Here is a 26,388-nt window from a genome sequence, read left to right on the forward strand (position 1 = left end):
CCCAATGAGCCAAGTATATCCTATTTTAAAGAATTTCTAAAACAACGTCCACCTAAGCTCACCTGCCGTTGGTGGAATATAATATCAATATCGAAAGCGATTTGGTTGAACATAGTTATTGCCCACCCAATTTGCATTACTGATTGCAGTTCATTTCTGCAACATGGAACAACTGATGTTCCCGATTTATACGATGGTTATCAGGGGCACACAGATCAACACTACCTACAGTGAAGCATTAGAAATAATGTTCAACTAACTTAATTGGCCAATCACCAGATTTACTGTCTGTTTTATTTCATACGACGAAAAATTATATACATTATAAATTAGAATCATCACATTAAAATGGTTCTACACAGGATGGGCAATGTTGCATAAGTCTATAAACAGACTGTCTTAGTAATGTAAGCATCATATTTAAATGGCTTTTGTACCAGAATGTGTCATTCTGTGCAATTTAAATTGTACAAACCGTTTGCATGAGTAATTTCATTTCACACATTTGCGTTTTTTACGATGAGTCATTTTGTGCATTTCCATTTGATAAGATAGTTTGCAGGAGTAACTGCAGTCCACACATTTAAACGGGTTTTCTTCAGAATGGGTCATTTTGTGCAATTTCAATTGACCAAACCGCTCGCATGAGTAATTGCAATCCATACATTTAAACGGTTTTACTACAGAATGAGTCATTTTGTGACGTTTCAATTGAGCTAACTGTTTACATGAGAAATTGCATTCATCACATTTCAGAAGGTTTTCGCCAGAATGAGTCATTTTGTGCATTTTCATATTATTTGACTTGACGCATGAGAAACTGCACGTATCACATTTAAATGACTTTTCTCCAGTATGAGTCATTTTGTGCAACTTCATGAGGTCAAACTGGTGGCACGAGTAATTACATCCATCACATTTAAAGCGTCTTGCAATGGAATTATCAATTGACACGTTATGTGTGTCCTTATGGTGTTTCAATAATTTGAATGATGCAAAAAAATCAGAACAGACACTGCACACAAACTTTTTTTTCAATTTTACAACAGGTACTATTAATTCTGGGTTTGCCATTTTTAATGGAAAAATATCACGTTGAACAGTGCGACAGATGGCGTTCACATCTGTAAACCTTTCAATATAATCCCCAAGTTCTTTCTTGATATCTTGTTCGTCGATCTGTATGTCCTTATGTGTGTTCTTATGATGTTTCAACAAGTTGAACGATGCAAAAAAATCAAAACAGACACCGCACACAAAATATTTTTTATAAAACGATTTTTTTTCCAATTTTATAACAGGGACTAATAATTCTGGGTTTGCCACTTTTGATGAAAAAATATCACGTTGACCAGTGCGACAGATGGCGTTCACACCTGTAAACCTTTCAATATAATCTCCGAGTTCTTTCTTAATATCTTGCTCATCAATCTGTAGGTCCTTGCAAGGCGCTTCTATTTCAGTCACTTCCCACGAAGAATTAGTCATGTTCGCTGTATTTTTATGTAAAGCTTTGTGAAGTTTCAGTAATTCTAACGTTGCAAAAATGTGAAAACAAATACAACAAACAAAATTAACTTTATAAAAGGTTTTTTGCTCCAATTTTATAACAGGCACTAGCAGTGCAGGGTTTGTCACTTTCGATGGAATATCACATTCATTAATGCGATTGATGTTGTTGGCATCGGTAAATCTATCGTAGTATTCCGCAACTTCTTTCTTGATGTCTTGATCGTCAATTTGTATGTTTTCGCCAATAGCCTGTACGTCACCCATCTTCCACGATGATTTGAGTCTCGTAATGTTGGCTGTTACGGCGCTTCCAGGGATAACCTGAAAAAACAACCGTTTAGAAGTATGAATAATAGTAAAATCACCATTTCATATGATTATAATTAAAATATATGGCGCCTTGAAGAATCAAAGTAGGTACCTAGATATGATAGGGCTCCTCAAATACAGTCGAGGAGACGATATTAGTAAAATATATTATATTTTATTACCTATATGAAAAATTGAACCCGAATATTAGACTAGGAAACTTAGACAATAGTATACGAAAAGGCGACGTAACGTTACATTTGACAATAAAGTTACATTTGGTGAAGAGAGCAACGATCGCAGACGGATTAAGTTTCGATCAATTCGTAATGTCGTTGTTCTTGGAGCTTAAAATGTTATCAGACTGATGCTCCCATCTCGTAGCACAATTTGAACATTAAAACGAACATTGTCAGTTGGCAAAATCGGCCGTTATCACTAAAACAACAATGAGGGCACTTCGCATTGAACTGCACTGCATCGGCACCTGTATGATTCAATGAACGACAATTGAACGTTTTTACCATATTCCACATGCCAACACTTTTCGTCTGTCACGTAAAACTGTCAAACTGACGTTCTTTTTTGTTTTTAGCAGTTCGCATTGTGTATTTTCTATAAGAATTTTGTCTATTATCTATGGTGGGTTCTCTTCAAAATATTATCTATGAATGTCATGTCGCACGTTATTTTAACGTACGCACACGTAGAAACTATTTAAATTAATTGAAATTAGCATGAATAATAATTGAAAATACTAATATATTAGAGTTGGCACTCTCCATTATAAAATAATAACACTCATTACAAATAATCGAGGTGGCGATCGTCCAAAATATTCTGCCAAATGATGAAATCATAGACAAAATTTGTCTTTGACGTCACGTGATAGTCAACCACATGCACATCAATGTGGGTCGCCCTTTAAGTGTACGGCCCCAGTAGGCGTTGCGTGCAGCGCGGCGCGCAGCGCAGCGTGCGGCGTTGTCTGCTATGGCCTTAGTGAACAGAGAGCGTTGGGAGCGCGCGAGGTTCGGTTTGAAAAGATATTATGGAGTCGTACGATATTATTGACATGTGTTTAAAAGAAAGTTTGCTTTTTAAAACTGATCTTATGTATAAAAAGAAAGGTCCTAGCGACATTGTGAAACAAAGAGAAATGTTTGGAATTTTATATGCAAAGTGGCGTATATTAGGTAAAGCTATAGAAACGAACGTGGAACATGCTTGTATAATAATAAAAGCTACAAGCATTTTACACAATATAATAAGAGATCTCGAAGGTCATTTTAATATACATAAATAATATTGCTACAGCATCAACCACGAATCAATTATCAGGTAATAGACGAAACAACAGTACCTCCGTTGCAGCGCGAGATGCAAGACGCCAATTTTCAAACTATTTTTGGGAAAACAGAATAACACAGGAATAAATTTGTAATGAAATAATACAACGAACTTTATACTAAAAAAAAAATATTTACCTTCAATTCCGACTTTTACTGCTTATTCCCTCCACAGTTTAGCCTTTATTACTCTATTTTTATAAAGAGGATGAGAATACAGCCATATTTCAGGGATAGATTGTATTTCAGAAATAATTTCTTCGAACGACATTACGAAAATAATTTGCGCGCCGAACTAAACGCTTAAAATTTCAAACTGGTTTGTCATGAGCGCGCGCTCTCGTCAGCGCGCTGTAACAAACACAAACATTCCTGCTGTTTTTCATAGCCAGTAAGGCCACCTGCATTGCGTAACATGTGTTTGTCCTCCACGCTGCACGCTGCGCTGTGCAGAACGCTTGTCACTGAGGCCACACACTAAGGCCCACCCACATTGAGGTGCATGTCGCGGACTATCACGTGAACTCACGGCGATAAAATTGTCTATGGTTTCGTCATTTTGCAGAATATTTGGAACGTGTACCATCTCGTAAATTCACTGAATAATGACACTGATGAAGAGTGCCAACTATAATGTATTAGTAAGTTGATTTATTATTAATTATTCATGCTAATTTCAATTAATGTTAACAGTTTCTACGTGTGCGTACGTTAAAATTCATGCGGCATGACATTCATAGATAATAGAACACAGCCAGCAGATCATAGATAATAGACAAAATTCACATAGAAAATACATAGTGCCAACTGCTAAAAACAAAAAAGAACGTCAGTTTGACATTTGAAAAGTGCAGGCATGTGGAATATGATAAAACCGTTCAAAACGGCATGCAGGTGCAGATGCAGTGAAGTTCAACGTGAAGTGCGTTCATTATTGTGTTAATGATTACGGCAGATTTTGCCAACTGACAATGTTCGTTTAAAGGTTCAAAATGTGCTACGGGATGGGGGCATCGGTCTAATAAGATTTTAAACACCAAGAACAATGACATTACACAGTTTTTTTCCCGTAGCGGCAGCCCGTGACAGCAGGCGACAAGCACCGTGATATGCACCTCAATGTGGGTGGGCCTTAACTGTTTACACGTAAAAGTGCTGACTGTCTCTCCAATCTCATTCTTCAAGAGTAAGCGAGACGAGAGGTTGTCATTTTATACTACTACCTAACAGGTCGTATTGAAAATCGGTTAAGCTCAAAATGAGTACTTAGAGCGCGATGCTCAATCGTCTGTCATAACTAAAATTTCTTTAGCCGAAAACACTATGTAGAAAGCCTTTCAAAGTTATGATCGAGTTGTCTATGGTCTACCGAATCTGAAATAGCTTCGTTTTGTTTTTTTTATTGAAAATAATACCATATATAAAAATTCTCTTTTTCATAATTTAGGTAAATTATTTTGTAATTTTTGACCGATGACAAAAATATGAAAACTATACAAAATAAATTCAATAACTTTACTATAAATATACAATTAATATTTAATTAAAATGTATTTTAATGTCTCCGCAATTAGAGAATAATGTACGTTATTTTTTGAGCCGTGCTTTTTCCAATACGGTAACACTTGACGTTAAAATGTCAGATGATGTCGTTTACAATATTAACAAATGATTATATAGAATGATAATGATTATGTATATGATTAAAACTAATATTACCATGTTCGATTATAGAAAATGTTGGTGTGTAGGTCTAAATCTGAATAAGAAAGGTTAATTCATAATTTATTGACACTGACGTTTCCATTCGATAATCGGTTTTACTAGGTAAATAAGACATGTACAGAATCAACGAAAGTAAAGGAAAGTGTGACGTATTAAATTTCACGGATATTTAATAGTTGTTCAACAGTTTTAATTCGCAATAGGTAATTAAAATATCGTATACCTACCAAGGCACCTAATCTTTTTCAATGGCTTTTTGTCGACATGTTATGAAATTGTACCTACTCATAACATTATAATAATAAAATATACTACCTACCCAATGAGTGATGAATGAGTTAAGGACTGTTGACAATTATTCACAATATAATATTATCGTGAGTATTATATTATTTCAATCGAAAACAAAAGATGTTTGTTCTCTATTTTCGAGATTGTCCATTATCGGCATTTTGCGCAAATTCTAACATGCGTACATCATTGTTCGCAATAACAGCAAACTGTGTACATGCATATTCTGCATGTAGGTCATGGCCCCCACAAGTGGGGGCTGAAAGTGCTCTGGCCTGGGGGCCCGGGCTTAGGAGGAGCCCGGCGTGATGGATCGACCAGATAAGTAAGATAAACGCACATTAAAAATTAGCTCTAATGGTAAAAAAGTCGCCTGCGGCGCTATTTTACTTCAAAGGTATTAACATTTTAAAATATGTGGATATGCGATACAATTTTTGATTATTGTGTGTCAATACTCGATAAGTCCATAATTCAAGTAGGTGTTTTTAAAATAAGAAAATCACTGAATAATTTTACCTAGAATACAATATGGAAAATGCTTATATAGTGTCACACTGATTTTAATATTAGCGATAGGTAGGAGGGACACCAAAGATTCTAGCCTGGGGGCTCGTTTCAAGATGTGGGGGCCATGATGTAGGTACATGCCAAACGAATTAACACTAACAATATCCACATTGAGATTAATTGTTAAATGAATATGAGTGTATGGACTGTTTTATAGACACGCGAATTTATTTTAACAGCAGCTGTCAGTGGTAAATGGTAATACAGAAGGGGACGTGTTCATAACAAAAGTAGTCTATGGTTAAGGATTCCTTAACTCTATGGTCTATAGTTACCAGATGGTTTTTGGTTACTTACCAATTTTTCCGTTAGTACGAATTGAGCATCGGGCTTCTAGTTCGTTTTTTTACAGGCATGTTTGCCCCTATCGCTCTACTGCGCAGGAGATCGAAAATAATCTTACTTGCGCGTAATAAATCATCACAATTCGGAAGCTTCCAAACTTGCACGCAATCTTGCCAACTGCAGGATAATACATGTTTCTCCATACATTTTCTTACTGCGCACAGTATATCTATGGACGTGTAAAAGAGGTATTAGACCAATGAGCAAAGTAAACATTAGGTTCGTATCATTCAACCTGAATTGAACAAATCAAATCGCACCGTTGGATTTGTTGGATTTGGGACCGTTTGGTGGAATGTCCACGGAAACGTTTTTCTGACGTTTGACAGATCGTCATTAATCTATGAACCGTTCGAATTGGTTTGACGTTTCATGTCAAACCATTTCTGATGGTCAGAGAACGGTCTGATTTTCAATGATACACTGAACCAAACGTCAAATCACAAACCATTTCCGGTGTAGTTTCTACTCATACAGTTTGTATGTATATTGTCTATGGTTTAGTTTGATTTGTTTTATTCAGATCGAAAAATGACATTAATATGGACGAAGCACCTGGAAAAAAAATTAAGCTCACTTTTTTGTCCGGTCTGCCGAATGGCATAATCTGTTCTAACGCCATTACAATAAATTCCCGATGATTTTGTTGAACCTGCCGAATGGCATAATTCATATTTTAATATCAATATCGTTCGCACAAATAAACATTGGCACTAGAAACACTGTTCTAACGCCATTACAATAAAGGTGATACTTATTGCTATAAATTTCCAATGCGTGATATCGCATAATGAAATTGCGAAATTTTGTCAAGTGACGTCTACCTATACATGTGCGAATGTCGATATGCGCGAATTTACTCGCTAGCTACCTACTGTACTGGGTGCGTTGTCCATTAATAATGTTATTGAGGTCGAATGATACGGACCTTGTATTGACTGGTAATCATTACAATATAATATAAATCTTTATTGTTATCATAGCGCTTTAAATAGACGTGCCATTTCGACGTGCCATCAAGACGTATAATTTCACATTTGTCATTTCGTCAAAATAAACTAGAAATCATAATAAAAGCAGTTTAAAAAACTAACCTTAAAATTGCAGCCGCCTTCGAGCACATTATTCTCTTGGTTTGCTGGGCAGTTTGAATGTATTATTTGGCCATCAAACGATTGCTGGTCTTTGGCGTTAAACATATTAAAATCATCTGGTTCTCGCTTCACATTAATTGTTTGTATATTAATTGGCAAATAATTTTAATCAATAAACGCTGCAACGCCTGGGCGTCGGTATTGACCAAAGACAATAAACATTCTCGACGGTATTGCCATTACAAATATTTGATTTTTCCGATCGTACCCAATTAACTAATTCATTAATTATTGAAGAAATTATGTGAAACTAAACACAAATATAATAATGTATAAGCATCTTATAGTAAATAAAAAATATATTTATTTATTAATATAATATAGAGAGAAAAATAACTACCTAGTAAAATTCATAATGTTAGGTTCGTTTCTTTCAACCTGAACGAAACAAATCAAATTAAACCATAGACAATAAACATACAAATTGTATGAGTAGAAAGTTGACCGGAAATGGTTTGAGATATTTTGACGTTTGGTTCAGTGTATCACTAAAAATCAAACCGTTCTCGGACCATCAGAAATGGTTTGACATGAAACGTCGAACCGATTCGGACGATCCATAGACTAATATCAATCTGACAAAGTGTTGATAAGCATAATTCGGCATTTATATATCGTGAGGTATTCATATTAAGATGTTAGACATTTACACCATAGAAGTTTACTTGAATTATGTATATTATAGATTAATAATCAATACCTATTATTCATAAGTAACCATACGCGAACAAGACGCCACTTTTGGCCTTATTATCTCAAAATCCAGCCATATTTTCTATGCAAAGAGCTCGATTCAATATCATTAGGTACTATAATTATTATGTCAGACCAAGAATTTATTTTCATTTTATTTATATTTTGTAACGGAGATTCTAAACTACAAACTGTGTTAAATCAATCCGGAATGATCTTTATATTACCTACCTAACGAATTTTATCAATTTAATAATAATAACATATTATGTTCGATTGTCATCTAAGTCACAAAATCATACTGTCGACATGAACAAGTGGTCAATTATTATAAAAAGTTGTCATCAAAAGTAATTTTTAAAAACTAATCATTCCTATAAATCTTATAAATTAACTAAATGGCTATCTATTCACGAAGCATTCTTTATATTTTGTACATTTAAAATGAATGAATACGAATTTGTATTATTGTAGTCGACGATAGGAGGTTAAAATTTCATAACAAGTTGACGTTTCAATAAATATGTTTCTGTTTTAGAGACTAATATGTTATGAATTAACTTTAATTACTGGCAACACTAATTAGTCGTCAGAAAAGCGTTTCCGTGGACATTTACCAAACGGTCCCAAACGAAAATGTCCCATTTCGTTTGTTTGATTCAGGTTGAATGATACAGACTTATAGTACCTAGTGAGATATCCCGGGTCATGTGGCTAGCTCGGGATGTTGGTAGGACCCGGGATTCACAAAAATGAAACTAAATTGGTATAATTCCTGTTTCATGGTAGGATTAAATGAAACTCGTTTTATTTTGGTCGATTTATATTCTTAGATAACTATGTAATGTTAGTTACACTTCCAAATATTGTATGCTCTTAATTTTAGTTTCTAGGGGACACATTCATAGTAAAAGTATATTTAAACCAAAAATTGTAGCCATCTATGGGTAAGTAGTCAAACTAAATGAATGTTTAAGTGTTGAAGCTTCTAATTAAATCAATAGATAGATGATATAATATACCAACCCTGTATTTTTATTATTGGCATTTCATGTCAGACAGTGATGCCATTCGTACTATAATTATAGTACAATACTATAATTTTGATTTTGCAAAAAATGTAAAATACTATAATTTTATGCCAAATATACCGAAATACTAAAATTTTAAAGGATTCAAGACGAAAAATGTTCCTGTACTATATATTTTTCAGAAATACTATAATTTTTACGCCTTTGTACTATAATCAGCATAGAAAAATATGGCAACACTGATGTCAGACCACTAATATACTATTATTAAGCCAACTTTGGCTTGATCTGTCAGAAAGCTGGATGTGTGAAACTAATAATCGTTTTTTTTGTCTGAGGATTGTGTTTTACTCAAGTAAGTATTTTTTATATGATATTAACATGTTTATTACATAACCTTTTATATAAATTTTGTTGAAAATTGCATCTTTTTCACATAAAATCTTGTTTTTCTATCTGTCCTCATAATATCTGCACCAGCATGAATGGTAATAAATGTTCGTTAATGTGCAGAGTGCACATTTGAGGACAGATAGATTTCATATTGGTAAAAATGCTATGAATTTGTGATACAATTATATATATTTTTTAAGTGGACATATTATATGTGAACAATGTTCGTACCTACCTATTATTTAACTCCTTAATTTTGTTGTTACAGGATGAATAACGGCGAACGATATTACATATATAGACCTATAGATATAGACCAGAAGGAGATTGAAGAAATTGTAACTAAGTTTTGTGAGGACTCAAACAAGCCAACTGCATCAGCATTTGGTGCAACTGGAGATGTGATTTTGCGACTGTATGAAGCATTGTACCATAAGAACCATAAACTTTGTTTTGACAATTTCTTCACGTCCCACAGATGAAGCCGATCGATGGAGTAGCAAGGAGAAAAAAATCATCAAGGTTCCACGACCATGTGTAGTTAAAATGTGCCAAAGTATGTGGATAGATTTCCACCATAGGCCATAGGGCATCATTAGAAAAGGGGAAATGGAGTAAGTCTATTCTACTATCACCACGGGATGTGCCCTGGTTTGTAGAGTCTCCTTTGACGAGGAATGAGCTTAAGTTAATACTGAGGCTAAGAACAGGGCACACCATAGGCAAAAGATTTGATGTCCTCGTGGGAAGAAGCGACTCGCAGCTCTGCGATGAATGTTATGTTTTAGAGGACATTGTACATATAGCACTACAATGCCCTAAATATGAACTTCACAGAGTACAGCTGCGAATTGCAGATATCTATGAGAATGTCGACGAATTGAAAGGCGTCCTGGCGGTAGGTAAGACGGAAGAGCTAGGCAAAATTGTAAAGTTATTTAACAGAAAAGGAATGAGGACCTGATCGACGGATCCCCTTCTAGAAAAGAAGAAGCGATATGACAGCGAGTCGCAGTGAAAGCATCGGTAAAATCAAAATATATATATATATATATGGGGTAGACCTGCTTGATTTTTTCATTGCCTTGTACAGACATTCAATAAAAAATAAAAGATGGTACTTGCGCATTTTTTATCACATGTTAAATGCCACCATTGCTAATGCTTGGCTGTTATAGTGCTTAGCATACCCTAACAGTAACAAAGATCTCTTGGAATTCTGAAGTGAAGTAGCGATGTCACTTATTTACCAAGGACAAACAGCTATTCACAGAAAAAATAGGGGACGCCCGTGTTTAACCACTCCACCCAAAAAACGCCAAATATCCATAGCGAGATTTGATTTGAGGTTTGACAATAAAGGGCATTACCCTGGGAAATCCAAGGCAAATTATGCAACAAGATGCCATGAAAAAAATTGCCATAAAGACTAGATATATTTGCAAAAAATGCAATGTGCCTCTTTGCCCGGAATGTACGGAACCATTTCATACAAACTAGATTTTTATTATACCTTCTTAAAACATGTAAAATTGTAATGGTTAACTTGCATGTTCAAAAATAAATAGTATACTCCATATCTCATGAACGTTTTTTTCTATTTTAATTTCAAATGACAAACTTGCATACAAATAAAAAATACAACCTCACATGCACTGAGTCCCCATATGAGGACACATATTTTTCTAGATTATCGAACCAAGCATAAAGAAAAAGTCATGAGAAAAAATTTTCCTAATAGATTTCATAATTTGCCCCTGAAAGGGTTAATAATTATTATCGTTCACAACTGTTCTATGGCCTTTCACTCCGTATCCCATTTTTCACTTCTATCCTCGATTTGTATTTGTTTTACTCTCTGAGTCGTGGGGCCGATGTTCCCTCTTTAAATGGCGACCCTAGACTGACTTTTTATATCGAGCTGTGTTGCCATCTTTTTTTTACATACTTACTCCTTAATATTAAATTTCTTTGGCTTTCGTCTCTTTTATTCGGCACAATCACATTCTTCCCTGACACACTATTATTATAATTAGTTACAATTCTTACGTGCTAAGTACATGTTGATTATTTTGACAGTTAATCAAGAAATTTTGGAAGTACGTACGCCCATTGTTGACTAGAGGTGAGGTGACATGGTTACACCTGATAATTACGTAATTTAGACTATCGGGAGAGGCCCAATAATCATGGGTGTAACAGTAGGTTATTAATCTAAAGATGGCGTTGGGTAGGTACATATTGTATGGCAGCAGCTGTACCTGCATAAACATGGATTAAATTCATATACCTACACACCTTCCTACTTTAAAATAAAATTAGTAAGTTTAGATTTCAAGGACTTTTTTGAAAATCTTCATTCGCACCGTGTTCATTGTGTTTCTATTTAGGTATTCTATTTTACAGGACGGTAGTCGTTGTTTTATGTAAGGTTTATGATATGGGATTGGTAACGTCTCTTCGCGAGGGGTTGTATTTGGTATCAATACCTACTCGCAAACATCATTCCCAGTTGGAATAGCATGTCAACATAATACGAATACATATAAATGTAATCAACTGACAATGATCGATATTAAGTTTAAAATAAAAAATATTTCCATTTTGTTTTTATGTTACATATTAATCTATTTAATATTAACTGTCGAGCTAACATTTCTGCCTTTAAATAATTAATATTACGTAATTCAAACACTTACTAAATATAAATTCAGGTTTGTGTATTTACTTGTCAGTTTATCAAGTTTTTGTATTTAAGATACGATTTTAAAATAAGATAAATGATTGATGTACGAGGGTGGGTCAATAATTCCTTAGAAAAAAGCATTAAAACAGTTTTTATTTTTGTATTTTTTTTTATTTCTCAACATAATCTCCTTGGAGCTCAATACACTTGGTTAGACATTTCTCAATTTTTTTTAAACCGTCAGAAAAATAAGTTTTCGGAAGGTCCTCAAAATAAGCATTTGTCCGATCGATGACTTCTTCATTTGAAAAAAAAACGTTGTCCACTTAGCCATTTTTTTAAGTTTGGGAAAAGGAAAAAGTCACTGGGGGCTAAATCTGGCGAATACGGTGGGTGGTCGACCAATTCGAACTTCAATTCTTCAATTTTAGCCATTGATCGTAAACATGTGTGAACACGGGCATTGTCCTGATGAAAGAGGATTTTTTTCCTGTTTAAATGAGGCCGTTTTTCTTCAATTTTGTTTTTTAGCTGGTCCAATAAAAATGCATAATAATCCCTTGTTATTGTTTTTCCCTTTTCGAAATAGTCAACGAAAATAATTCCACGTGCATCCCAAAATACAGTAGCCATAATCTTACCAGCTGATTTTACGGTTTTAGCCTTCTTTGGACATGGTTCGCCTTTCGCAATCCACTGCTTTGACTGTTCTTTCATCTCGGGAGTATAGTGGTGTATCCATGTTTCATCTACAGTCACAAAGCGACGAAAAATTTCATCCGGATAACGTTGCATGAGCGACACCAGGGCTTTAGAGGCCACCACCCTATTGCGTTTATTGTCGACTGTAAGCAAACGCGGCACCCATCTTGCAGAAACTTTTTTCATGCCCAATTTGTCATGTAAAATAGAAATGACGCTACCTTTTGAGATCCCTGTAACCTCAATTATCTCACTCAACTTTAATCTTCGGTCACTTAACACCATATCGTGGATTTTATTGATCATTTCTGGTGTAGTCACCTCTACAGGACGTCCTGAGCGTGGTTCATCCTTTGTTGATGTACGACCACGTTTAAATTCATTTAACCAGATAAAAATAGTTGCAAGTGAAGGAGCAGATATGCCGTGAACTAAAGCCAACTCATTTTTTATTTCCTTTGCTGTTAACCCTTTTATATTAAAATGTTTAATAACAGCTCTAAACTCAATTTTCTCCATTTTTGTAAACAAGCAATTTTTTTTTTAAATGTACGAAAATAAAAAACAACAATCCGACCAATCTGATTGAAACTTCGCAGCATACTGAATCGGTAGTGCCGCTGCATGAAAACAAACCGCTTACAGTACTAGTCGCGCCACCTGTCGGCTTTTCTAAGGACTTATTGACCCACCCTCGTACCTATGTAATATTTTCATATTTTCTCGGGTACCTACAATACTATTAAAAAACGTTTAATTAAGTACCTATACCAAATATATGAATAAAAATAAAGAATTTAAGCAATGACTATTATTTTTTGAATATGCCCCTGACATATAAGCTAATTTTTTGCTTGCCTCCCCCACCCCCCCCCCCTGGGTGCGCCGCTGGTTATTGCCCACCCAATTTGTATTACTGATGGCAGGTCTTTTCTGCAACATGGAACAACTGATGTTCCCGATTTATAAGATGGTTATCGGGGGCATGCAGGTCAACACTACCTAGAATGGCATAGTTCGCATTTACCCTCCGTCAGAAACAGTATGTACGTAGCCAGATATAAAATAATAATGTCTTCTGACGTTTAGTCTACAGTCTTATAAGAGAAAGTAAGTCGCATAAAGCCACGGAATACATATATCCATACAGCCTCCACTGAAGTAAAGGATCATGATACTTTTGTCTTAAGAGATGATTTTACTACAGGGCTACTATAAACAGATAATACGATAATACGTTATTTTATAACCTTTATCGATAAATAATATATGGATTTCACTTGGGTTACATGATTCTGTATACAAGACAGTTATTTAAATTGCAAATTAAAACATGATATCCGCTGCGCATATACAAAACTGTTGACATTTTTTTAATATTCCATAGGTGTACGGCGGTACGCATACATATTTACACCCGTATAAGCTGGAAAAAGTACGGACCTAAAATGGATCTCTTCTGACTTTAGATACAGTTAAGACGATACATCAGTGAAACGGGACATAATTTTCAACTATAGGCGCGACGAAATTTTGGACTCGCTGGCATTCGGAGAGAGAACGTAAAGCTGGAAACACGTCAATTTGTTTCGTGATGGCGATGGGGGTATTAATTCTTAAATCGTGTAAAGATGACTAAAACCGTAACCCATTTACTTGATAAAGAAAATATGTTAATGAATATATTATTATTATTACTAATAGAACAATAAACAGAACATTAAATGGACGCATGTTGGATTAACATGACAAATTATATTTCGTTCAGCATGCGTCATATGCACCCGCGACCCGCAATCCGCGCATCGTCTTTACTCTATTATCAATAATTCTCTTGTATAATAGTACCAGTGGCGTCCCTAGACAAAATGCCGCCCCTAGGCAGCGCCAAAATTCCGCCTCATTTTTTATTACCCTTTCATTACTCAAAAATCTAAGAAATGTGTTGTATGGATACATTACTTCAAACTATATACCTACCCCTAAAACATAGAAAATTTAATTTATAAATATTTTCCCACCTAAAGTGGGGATTTTTTGACGTTTGCCGTCACCAAAGACATCGAACGTTGAAGGCCAACGGAAGTAAACTAGACATCGGGAATTCAACAGAAAAAATAACAACCCTGTTAAGCCTTTTATGTAAATTAATACATTATGTTTCCAACCAGTAAGCTGATTTTTTAATGGAAAGATATTTCCGTTATTACTAAGTTTATGTAGCTATTTCTCCTCGATTTGCCGCCCTTCGAGTAACTGCCGCTCCCAGCGACGATCAATCCGCCTACCCCCACGGGACTTCACTGCTGCCGAAACAATTAAGGCGAAGACAAGAACTTATTTCATTTACACTAGAAAATTTGCGAATAAGTGTAGTATATATTTTGTTAGTAATGTATCTATACAACACATTTCTTAGATATTGGAGTCATGGACGGTTGATTAAAAAATACTGTATAAAGAATTACGCAGCATTTTGGCGCTGCCTAGGGGCGGCATTATATCTAGGGACGCCACTGCTCGGCAGCAATTTGCAATGCCACCGCGTAATTAATTCGTTAGTAGGTAGTAAGCTTCTCGAATTCATTATGCAACATGCGAAACCATTCAAGAATCAAAATGTCATACGTAGAATCTCAAAATACATCCTCATAAAAACCACATATTAAACCTAAACAAGCTAGTTAAATACCAGTGGCAAAGGGTGGAGGTAGGCTGTTAAGATTATTTATAGATGGTATTAGTTAGTTTTTAAAAATCAATTAAACCCTGCCTAACCAACCCGTAATAGTTTTGATAATATACTTTGGGCTATCTGACAAAATTGTGCACACCTTTTCATTCGTACCTACTATATTTATTTATTTTAGTATTTGTTTTCGTTGATTCAGCAATACATAATATTACTTAATTTGTTTAAATTCATTAAGCCCTGTCTAAACCAAACTATTTGATAAAAAATGTTATTCTATCCATAAAATATCCAAAGTTATAATATAATGAATTAATTGCATAATTTTAGATACTTTATAGATAGACGAGTATTTTTTGACAATTATTTGTTATGACTTGGTTTTCGCGGGGTTTAATGGAATTTTAAAAACTAACCAACACCGTGTGTGAATTGAAACGCCTAGTTTCAAAAGCCTCTAAAACTATTTTAGGTAGTTTTGAAAAAAATGAGATAAAATCATATCTATTAAATCTGTGAACTTTATTTATTAATTCGTTACATTCTAAGTATTTTGGCATTCCATTTAAGGGGTATTTGAAAAGCACACTAAACCATTTTAGCACGTTTTGAATTTTACCCTAATTTTTGATCAAACGTATTGACGGTTTTTGACGTTTTTTAAAGTTCAATCTTTGGCCATCATAATAGGTAACAAAAATATCCATTTAAATACATAATATCTAACTCAAAAATTTTCAAAAACCGTTTTAGGGGCTTTTGAAACTAGGCGCTTCAATTGTAGTCTAAATTCAATGAAAACAAATCATATTATGACTGGCCAAGTATAGTGTGCAATATTTATGGCGGATAATAACAGGCTACCTCCACCCTTCGCCACTGGTAAAATACAAGTTATTTTTAATATTATTATTGTATTATACAATAGCTGATTACTATTACAACACGTCGGTGAAACAGTCAATTAACAATAAAACATAGGTAACATCAAGGATTGTGATTATACATAGGTGACAATGCTTTTCGACATAATATCGTTGATATAGTTTCGACGTACCTACTTATAGGTAATATAAATATCCTAGAAAAATACAAAATAGTAGAGGAAAGAATGAAACAAAATTATTATTACATATTAAATTTTAAAAAAATGTACTTATTCTAAAGAAATTTACCTATTGTGTAAATGCTATGTTTTTAAAACTCTTTCTTTACGTTCGATTGTTGTACCATTAGTAAATTATTATTGCTGTACAGTAAAAGGTTTTAATACATTAATTTACGAATTTCATAGACTCTAAATTTAATATAGAATTCTGATTAAAAAAATGTTATGTCAAAAGTTTGTAACTATAAGTACTTATAAAGTAAGAACACTTAGTGTGTATTATAACTGTACTACCAACGGCCCACAGCAATAACACATTCATTTTCTTCATGGCACCAATAGGAATGCACCAATGAATACCCGTTTCTTAATCAGGGCCGGCGCGTCCATATTGGAGAAATAGGCAACCGCCTAGGGCGCAAAACATAAGGGGGCGCATAAATGGAGAACTAAAATTAATTTCCATATTTTAATAATTTTAAATACCTACATAATACGTTTTATTTTATTTTGATGTTTTAAACTGTTCGTTGTAATTATGTATCATAAGTAGTGATCTGATTCGGAATCTGGTGACATTCCATAGCCAGTTTCAGATAAGTATACAAACGATACAAATCTCGAGGTTTTGTCACACAGCTGTGTATTGTTAAGCCTAATTACCTAAAAACGTTTACAAGGAGGTTCTGGACCTGCCAGCCTCTCACCACGAGATTCGGAAAACATTCCGATCACATATCAAAATTTTTATTTTCTATCGAACGTTTTTGTTAAAACTACGACATTTCCAGTTTGGTGGTCTAAGCTAATCCAAGATAAAAAGAGACCGTATACGTTTTTATCTTATATCAATACACATGCCATCGATAATATTATATAATATTGTAATATTTTGACTTGGTATAAAAAACCTCACACCTGCACGTGTTAGAACTTTCTGCAACTTCCCAAGAAATGGAATCCCTCATAAACTTCTATATTTATTTTCAAACTGATCTGCCTGGAAGTGAAAAGGAATAGGATTCATTTAAATAAGTAGTCAGTCTCTCTACAGTGTTGTAGCAATAGCAAAATCGCAATTAAATTCAAAGTCTTGTTGAAATTTGGTTCCCAAATTTTAAAACCTACTTTGAAGTAATTGTGTAAATGCATTACTGGCGCCGAGCATATAACATTAATGGGGAAGTTGGTGTTTTAACTGTTAGTGAAACTTGATTTAAAAAGGGAAAATTTCTGTTTATATTTTATCTGCTAGTGCGTGTAATAATTATTGTGAACTGCAAATTGTCATATTAACATTATCAACAAATTTTTCACAGGTTATTATTAGGTATTTACTTTATATTATATTATTATCTTGTAAATAATAAATTTTGTTTGATAAAATGAAAAACGATCATCTGGAGCACAAAACAGAAAAAGAAAGGCCGAGAGAACCAAGTTGCTAGAAGAACAAAAGGATTCTCTGTTTAAATATTTTTGCAACAGAAAAACAGTCGGAGAACAAGAAAGGGCACAAAATGTTGGACTTACAACAGATAATCCATGTTGTACCCTAGGTACAAATGATTTCGAACCTATAACACATAATATTACAATTAGATAAAATGAGAATAATAAAAAATAAATAACCAAAAAAGAAGCTATATGTATATTTGAAACGGAAAAATAAAGGGTTTATAATTATTTTCTTATGATTTTTCACATATGTGTGTGTGTGCGTGTTTTATAATAATTTATTTAAGTAAATAAAGTTTTTGGAAGAGACTTAAATTATTTTATTAATAAGTGTCTATTATAATATGTCTCATGATCCCTAAATGTTTTTTTTTTATAATTTTCGAAAAAAATTAAACAATTTGTTAAAAAGGGGACGCGCAAATAAACATTGCCTAGGGCACCAAATATCCTCGCGCCGGCGCTGAGTACCTACCTATATAATAGCATATCTATTTTTAAAAAACCTGAATTTATTCAAACAAGTGTGCTTGAAGTCTGATTTATAGAAAACGTCAAACTTTAAAATGCCAATAACTCCATAGCATACAGACTCGCAGATTGTTGGTAGTGTAGTAGCCATCTAGCAGTAAGTATAGAATTTTAATTGTCTTACGTAATATTGATAAAATAAACATGATAATAATTGACGAATATGTACGTCATTCTTATGCTTCAAATTTATAAAGTACCTTTAATAAAAATATCAACGTGTTTTCTTAAATTTAGTCTGTGATATTTTTACGTAAGCATACCTAATTAAGTCTATTGGTACTACCTACTCACTTAAAAATATTATGATATGTTTTGATATTATCTATCGTTTATTATAATATAATATAGGGAATATAGCCCGATTCCTCAAATTGCTCGGGCCTTCGGGGTTATCCATATTATATACTATATTATACAGTGGCGAAGTGTGGAGGTAGGCTGTAAAGATCCGCCATAAATAGTGCACCCTAAACTTTGTCAGTCATACTTATTTATTTTCATTGAAATAAGACTGTAATTTACAGATGGTGTTGGTTAGTTTTTGAAATTCAATTAAACCCTGCGAAAACCATGCCATAATAGATAATAGTCAAAAAATACTTGTCTATCTATAAAATATCTAAATTTATGCAATTAAATCATACATAACTTTGAATATTTTATAGATAGAATAATATTTTTTTTCCTATTAAAATTGTACACAAATTTGTCGTATCGCCCAAAATATACCAAAACTATTAAGGTTTGGTATAGGCAGGCCTTCATTTATTTTTAAAAACTAACTAATACCATAGGTATGTAAATTGTGGTTTTAGTTCAATAAAAACAAATACGTATGACTAACAAAGTTTAATGTGCACTTCTTATGGCGGATCTCAAAAGCCTACCTCCACCCTTCGCTACTGAATTATTATATAAAGGTTATGAGATTTTCTCTCGGTACCCGTGCAACTAAAAACATAGTATAATTTGTAAGAAATATAAATAATATGTCAGTTATTATTTATTAGCAGAGCCATATGCCTCGCTAGACTTAGCAGGTCGCTTAGCGTCCTAATCTAATGGAAATATGTCTAAGATTTTAATAAAATCATAAAAAATCTAGCCACCATGAGACCCATTGAATTGATATGCTAGTTACTTTATGTAGTAGGTAGTTTGGATAGAGGCATCGTTTTTTCATATGAATGGATTTTAATTGACAGGATAGTCTTATTTTTCATACATTTTAGATTATTGCAGTAAAAATAATACGTTTTGTTTATCTAATTGAGGAATATCCAATTAGGTTTAAAAAGTGACAAATTGTTTCTTGTAAACGGTCTTTTAAGATAATTACCACTCTGAGGAGGTGGGTTCATATGCTTTGCTTAGGAACAAAAATTGTATTTTATTTAAAATTCCAACATGCTTAATTTATTATTTATTATTAATTTTTTGGCGTTTTGCTGATTTGTAAGTCTTTACTGCCAATGTAAATTTGGGGTCATATTATGCGTAGGTAAGAATCTTTTCGGGATTTCAGCAATTAAAAATAAAAATAGTTACTATCAGATTGAGAAGCACTGTGCGATTTTGGACTATAAAAGAACGTTACCTTGGAATAATTTTTCATTATTCTCTAATTTTCTCTTAAAATACATCAATAGTCGACTTAATTGATTAATATAAAAATGAAATTTGTTATAATTGCCTTAGCCTTTGGCTCCATGATTTCAGTTTGCTCCTCCGCCTCCTCGGATCCCTCGGATGCCGAGGATAGTGATTGTTATACGTGTCCACCGGGAATTACGGGTCCCCCGGGTATTGCGGGTGCCCCGGGTCCTGCGGGTGGCAATGGTGGCACTGGTGGCCCTGGGCCCACTGGTGGCCCGGGGCCCACCGGAGGCCCGGGGCCCACAGGTGCCACTGGCGCCCCGGGTGGCACGGGTGCCGCGGGTGCCGCTGGTGCCACGGGTCCTGCGGGTCCCCCAGGTCCCATAGGTAATTATTACAATTATTATTTATTACAGTTCCGTACCTGTTTGACATAAGCAGATTTGTGTAATTTTTTCGCATTTTACAGGAGGTGGTTTTTAAAGTTTAAAGAAGTGCCACAAATCAGGATATGAATAAAATTAAATAATTTAATGCTATTTTTATAAAAAAAATAATGTATTTTAAAAATATTGTATTAAAAAAAAGAAATCAAGTATTAGTTATTGAGCATTTAATGAAATAATATGTGGTTTTGGCATAAAATAATTTAAATAATTTTGACATGAGTATCATTATTTACATTTACAATTATAAATATTTTACTACAGAAAACTTATGAAATTAAAACAAGTGCATGGATATTAAATGAAAGTGATAGTAATAATAATACTGACTGTTAAATAATAGTGGTTTTGGCTTATAAAAAAATATTAACAAGTATTTAAATTTATATAAAATGGATGATAAACCGGATCTATCAATGGCAAATATTGAGGTCATCTTTCTTAGATTGATTGATTGGCAGAGAACTGTTATAATAGCAAATGCGTAATGTTGCCATTGCTTCTTCTTCCTCTTGTCATAATATGGCGTAAGTCAAGCTTCATGGAGTATTTAAATTTTATCAAACCAATCTTTTGATACCTGAACATATCAAATTTTTTTCCAAACAACATTTTTTGCAACTGTAGCAATTTTTCGCTTCGCCAGTTTATTGGAAGAAAGGCTTGATTATAAATTGTAAATCTCATCTTGATACATTTCTTTCAAACGGATACCAATCATGTGAAATATTAATTTGTATGTTAGAAATTTTCTTGACTTTTTTAATACGCGAATGATCAGTGGCACATTGAAGACGCGTATGACATGGCAGCAAAAAATAATTATCATCCATGACCTGGACAGTTGGTGATGTATTTACAAAGTAAGATAGAGCTGCAGTTAAAATGTTAGGTAGGTATGTTTTTATCCCGGACAAGAACAGATAATGCAAAACACTTTGAACAGTTGTTGGAGTTGAGATATTCAAATGATTTCTCACACAGGGCGCATTTTCGTTGGCTTCCCTTGCAGCTATTCCCTTATACCACATTAATTATATCATGAAGTTTTTTTTCGATGTGAAATTTCTTATTATCAAATTAAATATGTACAATTGCCTTTTTTCGTACACTATAGTTGAGTACCTAAAGAGAAAGTATTGGCAAACATCGCTGTAGGTCGAATGAGAGAAAGGCAATTTTACCTCTTTCAAAAGGAATAATATTTGTCTTATCGTTTTCTTAGTAGGTAATTCGTAGTCTTCATCAGCTGTCGTTTGCTGGCGGGCAATCTTGTCAATTTCCAATTTTTTTTTACGAATCTGTAGCATATTTTAGTTGAATATTACAAGTACCTATTATAAGTTTTGCACGTCTTTGCTAGGTACTTTAAATTGATATCCAGCGTTTTTCAAAATCGACACGTATGTACATGCTATACTATACACGCAGAGGTAGTCAATCTGGTCCCTACCGCCCACTAGTGGGCGTCCCAGCTGTCATGGTGGGCGATAGGGGTTTTAAAAATACATTTTGCATGCATTAATTTTATTGTTTCTTATCGCATTTCGCATCTCATACCGTTTAAAAGCTATAATATTGGAGAAACTATAATAATACCCACTATAAAAGAACTTATCTCAACGGTAATGAATCAGGATATACTGTATATAATCGTTTAAAAAAAATAAAAAAAAATTCGGTTAGGTACATGTTCAAACACGCGCGTTAACATAATTTTATTCCCTACTTTAATTATAGTTTGTCAATTTATGGCTACGGCCGTATGTTGTAGCTTAACCACGGGGGAATGACAAAAGAAATGGCGTATTTCAAAAAAACACTAGCTTATTCTTAGGTCAATAATTATTATAAAGCAATCATTATTCATAAGATGTTTATCACACTTGAATGGTCAAAGACTTATCTTATAATAAATATCTTTAGAATCATCTTCAAATTTGTTAATCTTGCCGATTTTTTGAATAATAAAATGCCTAATTCTTGTCAAATTTGGGATCACAGAGATTATCAATATAATTTTTTATCGTGAATATTTTACAAAAATTATCTCTTAATAAATTATGCTAATGGTTTTATAAATGCGTTTAAAAATTAATAAATGTAAAAAATCTTAACACCACTGCACAGTTATGTACCGAAATATGACTATATTCTAAAACATTAGAGCGAGAGGTTTAAAAGAATACTATTTTATGTAACAAAAATACTTTATGCAGTCATCAAATGTTTAAAATAATTATAAAGGATAATAAGGCTTTAAAATTATATAAATAGATTATCTACAACGTTTAAGGAGTGTCCAGGATCATGGTTTGAAAATACAATAAAAACTCAATTTTGACCTTCGACGAGCATGTCCCCCCTTAACAACACCGCGTCATATCTGTTACGCAGTGGGGGTAGGCAGATTGAGCGTCGCTTGGGGCGGCAGTTACTCGAAGGGCGGCAAATCTAGGAGAATCATTTGGAATATATAGAAATAGCAACCTAAACTTAGTAATAACGAAAATATATTTCCATTAAAAAATCAGCTCACTGGTATTATCGAGTTCCCAATATCTAGTTTACTTCCGTTGCCCTTCGACGTCCTTTATGACCCGAAACGACACGTGCAGATTTGAGAATACTTATTAGTCTATTTTGTTAGTAATGTATCCACACAACGCATTTCTTAGATATTGGACTCGTGAAAGGATGATAAAAAATACTGTATAAAAAGGCGGTATTTTGGTGCTGCCTAGGGGCGGCATTTTATCTTGGGTCGTCACTGCTGTTACATCACGCATCGTTAATGATTACTTGATATTTGTTTACCTGCCAACAACAGAAAGTTGTGAAAGAAAAATACGCGTTTAACAGGTTTTCTTTAATTCCTCACCTTGTAGTATAATCATCTGGTAGACCAGGGTTTCCCAAAATTTTTCTGCAATGGAACACTTTGCAAGCCCGGAAATTTTAACGGAACACTTATTTTATTTTTTAGGTTATTTATTAGCGCGGCTAACCATTCTGTCAATTTTGGCAACTGTCGTTAAGGCTATACCTCAGTTGAGGCACGGTCGCACGAGGCACGAGGCATCGTGGCTAGGCGATGCGCGGATTGGGGGTCGCGGGTGCAAATGACGCATGCCAAACGAAATATAATTTGTCACATAAATCCAACATGCATCCATTTAATGTTCTGTTTATTGTTCTATTAGTAACAATAATAATATATTCGTTGACATGTTTTCTTTTTAAAGTAAATTGGTAACGTTTTTAGTCATCTTTACACGATTTAAGAATTAATACCCCCGTCGCCATCCTCCGCCCTATGCCAGCATTTTTGGCAGACCTAGGCCTACCTTTTCGTAATTTGTAATTCGAGAAATTTGCGATTTTGTAGGTAACAATACCATAGCCGCTAGAGTGCTGAATTTCTTCCATCATCTCAGCGTAGGCAGTGAATATGAGCCACGAATAGAGTTGAGTTTCAGGAATTTCCCGACGGGAATTCTCGAGAATTTTTCGAGATTTTCCATCCCAAATCTCGAGAATTGAAATTTTTAACATTTCGGGAAATCCCGGATCTCGAGAATTTTTTCTCAGGGATCTCGGGATTTGTTTATTGTCAAATATTAATTGAAAAAACGATATTCTATAATATGAAAAAAGTGGACAGAAAACACCGTTCAAAGAATGATCGGGGCATTTAACACAACTAAGCCAACGTCGACTCAAAATGAGCGCAATTTTTGCAACATCGGTGAATTTTGTATCTCAAAAGCGTACGCGATTGTCATACGCAGTGATTGACAGTCTGTGTTTTTTTAAATTCTATTTTAATAACTGATGTTTTTAAGTATTTTTGTTTTCCCAGTTCTATTTTGTTTGGCTTCTTACATAAATAGAAAAAAATCATATTTTTTCGGAAGTTGCCTTTTTTTACCCTGATTTTGAGATTTTTACAGGTTTTTTTTAAATTTCCCGAAATCTCGGGAATTTTCGAGAATTCTTTTCTGGAAATCACGAATCTCGAGATACTAAATAATCCAGTTTATCGGCTATTTTCAAAATGCGTTTTCCGCTGTATCCGCTTTAACCGAACAGTACCATTATTTCGTTTGCAGAGAGAAAATAATGGTATGATTAGGTACATCGTATTTTTAAAAATCTCGTTTTATGGTTGGGTTTTGTCAATAAATCACATTAATAATTTAATTTTTTTTACAGCTCTGTTATGCCCACTCAATATCGCTGCAGCGTGTCAAACCCTATGTGGAACCAATACACCAACCTGTGACTCAAGTTTAGCTTGCAAATGCAGTACTCCAGTTGCATGTGTAAAGGCTCCGTGTGACCGTTATTGTGGACAACTCTCCAAAGGTACGAGAGGAGCTTGCATCCAAGACGTCTGTACGTGCCCATAATTATGCCATTGACTCAAAAGTTAATGAAACACTAATTGTACAAACAATAGTTAATCTTGATTCGAGTCAAAACAAAAACAAAAATTTGATAATATGGCTACCTACTGCTTTATAAAATAACATTAAAATTATATCTTTGAACAATACATTTTTATCAAATAAAATAGGTATATCCTGTCCAATTAAAAAGGCTTTTTAATCCATCATATTATAATATATAATTACTTATATTATAGTATTTTGATCTCACCTTATGGCCTACAACAATACAATGTATAATATGTCATGTGCTCAGAATAATTATTATTGCGGGTCATGAAAACATAATGATATGTTAAAAAAGCACGCCGACTGTCCCCAAATATTGGAAGCACGTTATATTCAGTGGTGCATTCAGGATTTAATATTGGAGGGAGCACAAGGAGGAGAATGTAAATTAGTCCTGAAAGTCCAGTCACATCCTGAAACGGGCCCTCAGGCTAGGATATTTGGCGCCCCCCCTACCTACCGCTACGATTAAAGGCGGTGTGAAACACGTTTTTCTAATTGTGTTTTAGATCAAATTAAGGGTAGGTACTTATACAGTGAATTATTGGCGATTTTAAATACATCTACTTTAGTAATGGAGCTGTCGAGTATTGACACACAATAATCAGATAATAATATATTGCACAATTACATAATTTAAAATGTTCATGGCCATGAAGTATAATAGCGCCGCAAGGGACATTTTTTACTATTAAAGCTAATTTATTATGTGTTTATCTCACTTACCTGGTCAACCCGACACGCCGGGCCTCCAGGCTAGAGCCCTGTCAGCCCTTCCCAGCCATGACCTACACCACTCCGGAATACGGGTGGACACCGAGAATTTTTTGACAGTTCCATTAAGGATTGGGTTTTTAAAAAAACCCGACATTAGTGTTTCGAAATTTTTGTTTTGTTCTAACAATTTTTTCTAAAAAGGGTGCTGGAGAATAACAAATCATTTTTTTGCCATGTTTTTATTTGTCTATGCCCAATGTATAGTTTATTGGCTTTCAATTACAATGCTTAAAACCATTCTGATAATTTTCATGTTTGGAGGGTGCCAGGGCCCCTTGGGTGCGCCATTGGTTATATTAACATGACAAATAATATTGTAATGCATTTTATTAATTTTGTCATACAGACGTACATAACAGCTATTGAAAATAACATATTCTTTAACACAATGGTCACGTTTATAATAAGTTATTATTAATCCCATATTTTTTAAGTCAGGACCCCTAGCCTGCTTCATGTAGAGTAAGCCAGTTCTCATTAATTTTGTATTTCCTGATAATGATAACGTAGGTACTACCTACTTAGTTAACTCTTTTTCTTTTTGTGATAATGATAAT

General features: G+C 34.0%; 1 protein-coding gene and 1 long non-coding RNA gene across 2 annotated transcripts; one reads left to right on the forward strand and one right to left on the reverse strand.

Moving 5' to 3' along the window:
- Nucleotides 1-262: 262 nt before the first annotated feature.
- Nucleotides 263-7,421, reverse strand: LOC147076593 (uncharacterized). Its single transcript, XR_015069658.1, has 3 exons — nt 7,196-7,421; nt 6,054-6,270; nt 263-1,833 (listed from the first exon to the last, which is right to left on the reverse strand). It is a non-coding gene; the product is annotated as an uncharacterized LOC147076593 (long non-coding RNA).
- Nucleotides 7,422-20,165: 12,744 nt separating this feature from the next.
- On the forward strand, nt 20,166-25,191 carry LOC147076594 (uncharacterized). The gene is made up of 2 exons (XM_085941291.1): nt 20,166-20,535; nt 24,810-25,191. The coding sequence occupies exons 1-2, from the start codon at nt 20,226-20,228 to the stop codon at nt 25,004-25,006; spliced, it is 507 nt and encodes a 168-aa protein (XP_085797417.1). The 5' UTR covers nt 20,166-20,225; the 3' UTR covers nt 25,007-25,191.
- Nucleotides 25,192-26,388: the final 1,197 nt, after the last annotated feature.

Source organism: Rhyacophila brunnea, unplaced genomic scaffold (assembly GCF_057557595.1).
Source record: "Rhyacophila brunnea isolate RB1 unplaced genomic scaffold, BYU_Rbru_1.0 scaffold_13, whole genome shotgun sequence".
Classification (NCBI taxonomy): domain Eukaryota; kingdom Metazoa; phylum Arthropoda; class Insecta; order Trichoptera; family Rhyacophilidae; genus Rhyacophila; species Rhyacophila brunnea.